Source organism: Teleopsis dalmanni, unplaced genomic scaffold (genome assembly GCF_002237135.1).
Source record: "Teleopsis dalmanni isolate 2A unplaced genomic scaffold, ASM223713v2 unscaffolded_contig_0611, whole genome shotgun sequence".
NCBI lineage: Eukaryota > Metazoa > Arthropoda > Insecta > Diptera > Diopsidae > Teleopsis > Teleopsis dalmanni.
Genome location: NW_024031993.1, coordinates 3,513 through 12,567, shown reverse-complemented (window position 1 = coordinate 12,567; position 9,055 = coordinate 3,513). Strand labels below are relative to the sequence as shown.

Below are 9,055 nucleotides of genomic sequence, written 5' to 3'. Positions count from 1 at the left end.
TTTGCAATTTAAGTAAACAGAGAATATAAATTTATATATTTAGGAACAAATATTTTGTTTATATCAATTTAAAAAAAATCAAAAATGTATATTAGGTGGGAGCTAAATTATTATTGTTAGATAAATAAAATCAATTTATCTTCAAAAAAATATAGCATATACTTATAAAAAGTGTTAAGTATATTTATAAGGAATATTTTGAAAAATTTATTATCTTTCTGATTTATTTCAACAATAAATATAAAAACTTTATTTCATTAAATTTTTACTTAAAATCTAATGTAAATTATTTCAAATGTGAAAATATTTAAACAAGAAACAACATTGCAAGTATAGTAACATAGCTTTTACATATTTCCATCCCATTTCTCAGGCATACCTAGTTCACTACCACACTTGGGGTTGTCATCCATGCCACAGGGATAAAAGTGTGGCCAGTTCTTTATATAACGATAAACATTTGCACCTGGACTCTTGCTTGATTTTGTCTGCAAAAAAGTAGAGATATAAATTTAAAATAAAGGTTAATAAATCAGACAGACAAGGTTATACCTGATTTTGTGCTACTAATTTATAAGCCAAGTCAATGTATTGACTTGTTTTTGCATGAGCCAATAGAAATTGTGTGGCTTCCAATTGCTTATCACTTGGTATGTAGCGACCATAGTCACCCATAAACGTCACAGCCAAGGTATCATTTGCATAAGTATTGGCGTAATCCCAGCCACGTCCCACATAAATATTGCCATCGTCACCGACCTTTTATGGAAAAACATTACAATTCATTAATGCTGAATAAAAAAGTACGTGATCAAATGGCAATTAAGTTGACTCACATAAAAGTTTGCCTGTATATCTGGTAAATTCTTTTCAGCAATTGCTGAATCTTGTATAGTGCGCATTTTAATGGAGCATTTATATATATTTAAACAAGGTACTGACTGTACACCGATGTGTGTTATGAGTACATATGGTATGGGATGTTTCAACGGTATCGTTAGTTTTTTAGCCAATTCTGAAGCACCCCATTGTATACGATCAACTATTAGATGTCCATTTCCTAAATTCGGAACTAAGATACTTAAAAATAATAATAAAATCAAATGGTTGATAGATTAAAATGTAACGATGTTAATAAAATAAAAAAGTGAATCGTATTTCATGAGTAGAATAATATAAATTATAACTTTCGATTTTTTAATACTTACAAGTTCCATGTTCATAATTGTTCCCAAATAATATTGGTCCCGTCTCTTTTTTTCCAGTTGCATTAAAATACACAACCACACTGGCAATGATCAATATGATCAATAAAACTATTAGCAGGATAAGTAGTTTTGATGTGATAGTCAATTTTTGTGTGATGGAGGTACTACTAGCATTCCTGTTCTGATTGATTCCTAAAATTATTAAATTACAATCCGTTATACGTTTTATGATATATTTATTATAAATGTCTTTTAATTAATTTATTAACAGTTTTTGAATTAAAACTGTACTTAATTAAGTACAATTGACTAAATAAAATTTATATTTTATATTTCTCTTTATATCTTTTATTCATTGTTCATTGTTAAATAATACAATTAAGACGTGAAACATACCAATATTTCACGTCTTAATTGCGGTTGTGGTATCTTACTCTAGTTCACCAACTTACGTGTTCCGCATCGCAAAATTTTTCCTATCTAAGAAAATTTTATATGGTAATAGTATTTATTATGACGAAAACCAAAAAATATTTTTATTTAGATCATAATTAATATGAAAACGTCATAATTGATATCAATACAATATTAAGTTTCTATTAAGATATAGTACAAGTAGTAGCCTGTGTCGCAAAAATATTGGTTCACTTAGAATCTGAAATTAGGTCAATTGTGATACCACAGTTTATAAGCTCGATCTAAACGGTCTAAGGAACTAAGGTATAGATAGATTTATTTTGTACAAGACACTTTGTCTTTTTAATAAAAGTCAATATCTTTAACGCCTATGGTAGTGATATCAGATAGACATTAAAACAATGGAGCTTCAGAGTGAATGGGAGTCTTCTGGTAAGACCCAAGCAATGACAGAGTAATTCATAGAGTAGAGTAGAGTTGTTCGTGTGATCTATAGTTAAAATAGAAGTTTTTGAAAGGAGCCATTAATGCATCTGCGTGCGACGAGCAAGACTAATCAGTTGTTTAGTTATTTTCTGATCATGGGCGGACCATGTCATACCTGTGTTCTTCGGGCCATTTATGGCTATACATAGACAAAATTTTGCGATTTTTCTACTGAACTTTTGAATAATGTTCAATAGACAAAATTTTGCGATTTTTCTACTGAACTTTTGAATAATGTTCAAATTTTCAAAAAAAATTTCGAAGGTGTTCATTTGCATTTATTTCACTCTTTCATTATTCTTTATTACATCTATAAACTAAACATATTACCTAGATACAAGAATTATTTATATAAACTTCTAACTGCTAAAACTAATAACTTAACTATCCTAGTGTTACTAAATATATGTTTGTGGCTGTAGTTTTCTCTGAAACCCAGCGGAACTCAGCGGAATAGTGGGATAGATTAAGTTTTTGCTCTCTTTTTATTTCTTAAAGTTTCTTCCAAGGAGTACTTCAAACTTGGAAAAATGTTTTTTCATGGAGACATTGTTTTTCTCGCATATTATGACATAAAATTATAGATGAAGTCTGCATACAAAATTTACTAATGAAATAATGTATTAGGAAAGAGGTTATTATTGAAAATAATTGGAGATAGTCAAGGATACCATTATTATGACCGTGCGAATTGAAATTAGTGCTTTGATTAGTACTTGCTTAGAATTGTTGTAATCAAAATCAAAAATATGTTCCAATATATAACCTTATTGTATTCTGAAAAGGATTCAGTTTATTCAAAAAGTAAAAATATAAGAAAACTTTATGGCAAATGATTAAGCTTTTAATATTCTATTGCTAATTTCATAACAAGAAACCCGTCTTGTGTCATATTTAGTGATGAATATTTATGAAACAAATATTTAGTGAACGTTAGTTGCAGGATAATAACAAATATTTTCTGAATAGATACTTAAAATAAAGGACACAACAAATTACCAAAACGGATTAAAGTAAAGCTATATCATTATTAAATAATAGGCTATGAACCGGGGCTTGAAAGATTTATTGTGTTGCTGAATGCCGAACTAAAAGAATTCTAGAGTATTTATAAATCTCGTAATTACTGTGAGCTTAATTTCATCTATTTATTTTGGGACCAAAGTGAACTTAATAATTTTCAAACTAATAATTTTCTAGCACTTCTTTGCATTAAACTATTGTTTAAATTTTTTTATAAGATTAAATTTTGAATACGTATATTATTTATACTTTTGTTTATTAAAGTTACCAATAAAATCTTAATAAATTTAATTAAATTTAATTAGAATTGCTAAAAAAATCAATTTAATTTAAGATTACAAGTTGGTTATGATATTAAATTTATTGCATAAAATTGATTAAATATTTCTTTAATGTTTATTAATACTAAATTACTGATTTTTATGATAACGTATATGGTAAATACTTCATTTTTATCGTAAGTTTGTTTAAAAGCATATAAATAAATTTAATTCCAACAGATGTTCATAAAATCGAAAATAACTCAAAAGTTTATATATAAAATATATATGTATATACATGCTATGTTTAACTTTATTTAAACCAAAATCTTGGAGAAACACTCCAAGTTAGATATTTATAATTTTGTTGTCAGTATGTATATGTTACTTCGATTTATTTTAAATTTCAGTGTCCTTCTTAATGTTCCTGCTTACCCTACCTGCTTGCAAGTAACTTCCTCAGAAAATTTAATTAAATTAAGATACTTTTGCAATCAAAAAATATTATTTTAAAACTTAAGATAAAAGTCAGAAAGCAATGAACTTTTTAACAAAGCAATTCAAAAGGAATTCAGAAATAATTACAATAATTAATCATGCAACAATTAAATCCAATAATTGCGGAACGTGGTTTGTGTGTTGCATTTACACAGTTTTTAAAATTCATAATTCGTATTGCAGTTAATATTGAACAACTTAATATTAGTAGAGCGAAAGTGTGATTTTTAAAATGTCAGAATATAGTAAAAAAATATTTTTGATTTCAAAAGCACTCACATGATTGAGTAACAATAACTGACTACAGTACTTAGTAGCTTATTCAATATAATTAGACTAAAATTAAATTCATCAACTACTGTAGCTGGGGACTGTAGCTTAGTCATGCAAATCTTTCTCAAATGTTGAAACATAGATATCAAACATGATGATGATGATGATCGTTTGAAAGCAACAATAACCTTAATATTTGAAATATTAATGTATGCACATGTGCTAACTCAAACTATTGAAAATCAATTGCTTTTACTTTATACAGATTTAAGGAATATAAGTTGAAATACTATCACTATCATGCATTCAAGTGCTATGGTGTAGCATTTTATTCTAAAATTAATTGCATGTCTACCAAAAAGCATTGGGTAAATAAAATTCATAAGGCTACTAATTCATTTATAAAAATTAATTTGTTTTTGCTGAAAAATCAGTAAATAAGTCATTTAAGATATAAATTGCATGTAAACAATGTGGGATAAATTAAAAATTTTTTTGCAAAAATGTGTTTTGCTAATAAAACTACACTTTCTTTTATGGTCAATTTTTTATAACTGCAAAAATTGATCTTAGGTTCTAACAACAGAACATTGACACGATAGTTCAGGTCACACTAACTTTTTGTAACCAATAGGTTTTTCTTGTTTTTAAATCTGATGTATTGACTCACAAAAACAAAATTACATTCATTTTATAATATTTTAAACAAATTCTAACATAGTCAAAAAAATATTGTATTGGTAAATATTTATTGAGCAGACCTAATTTTTTATAGCAATTTTATCCAAATTTTTTACAATACTTATATACTCTTGTAGATTAAACTTCAGTTAAAAAAAATTTCTTATATAATCTTATTTAAGTATTTATTTTCTTTTACTGCATTTTTAGAGAAATACTTGTTTATTTTTATATCAAAATACTTATTTTATTTAATATTAAATAAACACAAAAACAAGATTAACGTTAGTTTTGTCGTAGAAATAATACTGTTTATTTAGAGTTTTTAATCACTTAAATCTTATTACAAAAAATGTTTATACTCGTATAAAATCTTATATTCAAATTAATCTATTCTAATAAATTTTCAAAGATTCCATATATATAATATATATATATATTTAGAAAAGAAAACCTCAATGCTAAGAACAGGAAACTGATATATAACCAAATAATTTGTCCGTCACTTCTATATGGTTGTGTAGCGTTTAGCAAAGCTTCAAACACTACTATTCACCAATTAGAAATTGCACAAAGCCAGGCTCTGAGAAGACTTTTCAAAGTTCCTTGGTATATTAGGACGAATGACATCCTTAGGGACCTCAAGATTGATCCCATCAAAAAATACATAAAGGATAGAGCCTTGAAATTATTTGCGAAATCTGACAGACTTACTAACACCGCATTATCAAATCTCAGAATGGTTACAGGCTCCTCGGGGAGGTATGCAGATCTGAGGTCAATTATTACTTAGTCTGATGATGTGATAAATAATAATCCAGTCAAGGCGCAAAGAGGGGTTTTGAAGAAACCTCGCAGTTAATATAGAGTAAAAGTGCTCAGGTGCACTGACTCAACTTCCCTCAACATAATATATAATAATATAGTTATAAAGTTATATAGTTAAAAATTCGAATTTGGATCACTAGCTCATAGGCCATCCTTCAAGTTATAACTTATCGAAAGTATTTCTCAGAATGCTTGTAATATATAGTTTTATTTTAATTTTAACTAAATAGATGGATCAATAAGTCTTAAGTCTTTTAAAAAAATTGGAAAATGCATTTAGATCTTCACTTATAAATATCTAGGGTAAATTCTGCGAATTGTGAGGAGTTGTTATAAAAAAGTTTACCACATCGAAAGAAATTAAATCCCGAGACTAACCATTGAGTTGGAAAAACATTACGTGAATAAAGTAGCGACATGTCGGTATGTCACCTATATTGTGGAAACCGAGATAAAGATGTGGATATATGAAGTTAGGTAAACCGTAAACCGTGAACATTACAACAGTATTAGATTGAGAAATATAATGTCACACTGTTGACATAAGCAAAATTTCATTAGTCAAGAACAAAATTTAAAAGAATAGTTTAAAATTAAGTAAAGTAGATGTGTGCACTGACTATTGCAGTTCTGATTATAGTTTTAAATATTTACCCCGGCTTTGTGTTACTAAAATCACTTTTTCACATACACAGATGACTAAGTTAAACTAATTGTGCTCATTTTATCAAAAATATATATATGAAGTGTATATATATACAGTAAATTCTTCGGTGACTTTTATATTGCATTATAAACTCTTAGACAAGTTTAATAAGTTAGTGTAAACTTATGAAAACTAATTATTATCATGTCACATGTATAATGTGTATATATTATATTCGTATATATAGTATATTACAAGTTCTTCGATAATTTATGTACTATATTTTAAACACCTTGATAAGTACAATATGTTTTTGGTAATCGTTTAAAAATTAATATTAATATTTTCAATCTTTAGGCCAGATATAACTTCAAAAAGAGTAAAAAAAAGTATCCGTAATTTATAATTGGAGTTCAATATTATTTATTGACTAAAAAACTTTTTTAATTGAAAAGAAATAAATAAATTTACAGCATATGGCCTAGGTATCAGGCAATTATTCGCGACAATGATCTTTCTTTACAAATTATTGAGACATTAGTTTGTTTAATAACCATTGGGTGCTTGAGTTGGAATGGTTCGAACTTCATTAAGTATCTTAATTTGAGTGAAATTAGGACATGTTACTTTAATTGGGCGTTTATTATGAAATTTTTACAGTTCATGCATTTATTACAATTTTTTTTTAGAACTATATCTTTCTATTTATTAATTATTTTATGACAAAACGATTTTAATAAAAGTGCTTTTTTTCAGGCTTACATATATATCAAAATTTTTTTTAATATTGATGAAAAATAAATATTAAGAAAAAAACTCAAAATTTATTTTACAATAATTTTTATTTTATAAATATTTCGCCTGAAATAAGACTGAAAAAAACTTTTGTTATATCTTTTTAATATTATAAACAGTTGTAAAATATACTACTATATTTCTTCTGTAAGATGGTGTCTTTGTGTTGTGGTACCATTTAGGATTTGATCGTGATCTGTTAACCAGTGTTTTTACTTCAATTATTTTTACAATTATAATTTTGAGTGTACTACGATGGCAGTAAGTCAATAGAGACCAAGCGTCATTTCAATGCAATTGCAGTCGTAAAAAAAATCACTAAAGAACAATTGGTTCAAGCATTAGTAAATTATTAGTAGCATTATTATACTCGATGGGTTCCACTCTTAAGTCAAAAAAATGATTTTAATTAATTAATTTTTTAAATTTAATTAATTTAAAAAAGAATTTAAATTAATTAGAGATAATTAAAATAACTACATATACTTATTATACAGAATATTAATTTTTTTTAAATTAAAAAAAATTTTTTGTATCTCTAAATTTGTTAATATAAATAGAAATACATACTTAACAATTTACAGCTATAATGCAAATAAAATTAATACTGAAATATAAGTATGAAGAAGACAAGAATTTATAGTACATATTCTATAATTATCTCAGCTTATTAGATTTTTGACTTATAAAATAATAAATTTAATTCCTCTTCATTATTATCTTAATGAATCATGTACAGAATTAATTATTTTAGCAGATTCTTATCTCATATTTTTACTTTTAAAACCATATATTTGCATTATTAAAGATTAACTGAATCATTTTGTGGTGCAAAATGTAAAATTTCCTAACCAAAATTGATAACTCAGTGTAAAATAGCAAATTTCTTCTATAGAAATACGTACTTTTCAGTGATGTTACGGCTGTTTTCGAACTAGTTTCCGGCGAATTCCATCGATGACGTTTACGCGTTTTTTCTGAGTTTACTTTTAGTAGCAATTTCATACTAAATAAATTTTTTTTAATTTTTTACTATAAATTTTATGTAATTACGTATATAACTGCTAATTTATATTGAATAATTGTGGTCACTGCTTTGTAGATCTAAATACACCGCCTTTAAATTTTTAAGTTTGTTTATAAGCATTTAAGTTCGTTTGGATCATATCATTATTTATTATATTTACACATAAATTTGTTGCAATATTTATTTTTCGTTATGTACACAATTTTTGCACTTTCGTTATATTATTAATATATATTTTCTTATCGCGAAAGCATGGCGTCAGTCTTTACAAGACTCAAGACAGACAAATACTCTACGTACAATGAATCGAATTGACTGAACTAAAAACATAAAAATTCTAACTGCTGTGAGTAAGCTTGTGACGTCATAACATTAGCGTTTGTCATTTGTGACTGATATATTCATACAAGTATCTCACTACAAAAATAGACAACCGAAGCGTGTATTTCCGTTCAACTTTCATTTCATGTGTTGAAAAATTATTAAATTTTATATATTTTACACACGAAAAAAATTATTTCACATAAATGTTATACTTCTGTGTTAGCAATTAATTATACATTAATTTTTTAATCATATTTTTTTTAAATAATTTTCATTTATACTCAAAACCATTAAAATTTCATTATCGCTTTTGAAGAGTTTAGACGTTGTTTATCGGTCTTCAACAGAAGTTGTACTAAACTTAAACGTTAATTTTATACAAACTTTACTCATTTTATTGACATTTTTTTCTTTCTTTTGATTCCATTTTTGGCTTTGTATTGATCACTGTCTGCAAAGACCTTTACGATTATTTAGCGAATGTGGGCTTAGCCGTCCACGCGTGCGACTTTCTACCGTTCACGTCAGACTGTCCACTGCCTATTCTGGGCACTGCATTATTATCCGCGAGAGCTTGTATACTAACAAT

At 26.5% G+C, this 9,055-nt stretch overlaps 1 protein-coding gene across 2 annotated transcripts; it reads right to left on the bottom strand.

Annotated features, from left to right (window-relative positions):
- Positions 1–289: 289 nt before the first annotated feature.
- On the bottom strand, positions 290–8,652 carry LOC119663586 (peptidoglycan-recognition protein LA-like). 2 transcript variants are annotated; one of them, XM_038073197.1, is made up of 5 exons: positions 8,021–8,652; positions 1,209–1,400; positions 837–1,072; positions 553–759; positions 290–488 (listed from the first exon to the last, which is right to left on the bottom strand). In XM_038073197.1, exons 1-5 carry the CDS (start codon positions 8,118–8,120, stop codon positions 348–350), a joined length of 876 nt encoding a protein of 291 aa, XP_037929125.1. In that variant the 5' UTR covers positions 8,121–8,652; the 3' UTR covers positions 290–347. The 2 variants fall into 2 exon arrangements, with proteins under 2 accessions (XP_037929125.1, XP_037929126.1); XM_038073198.1 differs by lacking the exon at positions 8,021–8,652 and having other exon boundaries at positions 837–1,060; positions 1,209–1,301.
- Positions 8,653–9,055: the final 403 nt, after the last annotated feature.

Bases quoted from the DNA above. Each gene is read 5' to 3' on its own strand.
- LOC119663586 (XM_038073197.1), bottom strand. From the start codon at position 8,120: ATGAAATTGCTACTAAAAGTAAACTCAGAAAAAACGCGTAAACGTCAT. The intron at 1,401-8,020 runs GTACGTATTTCT...TAATAATTTTAG, and splicing joins AGCCGTAACATCACTGAAAA to GAATCAATCAGAACAGGAAT. The intron at 489-552 runs GTATAACCTTGT...ACTTTTTTGCAG, and splicing joins AATTAGTAGCACAAAATCAG to ACAAAATCAAGCAAGAGTCC.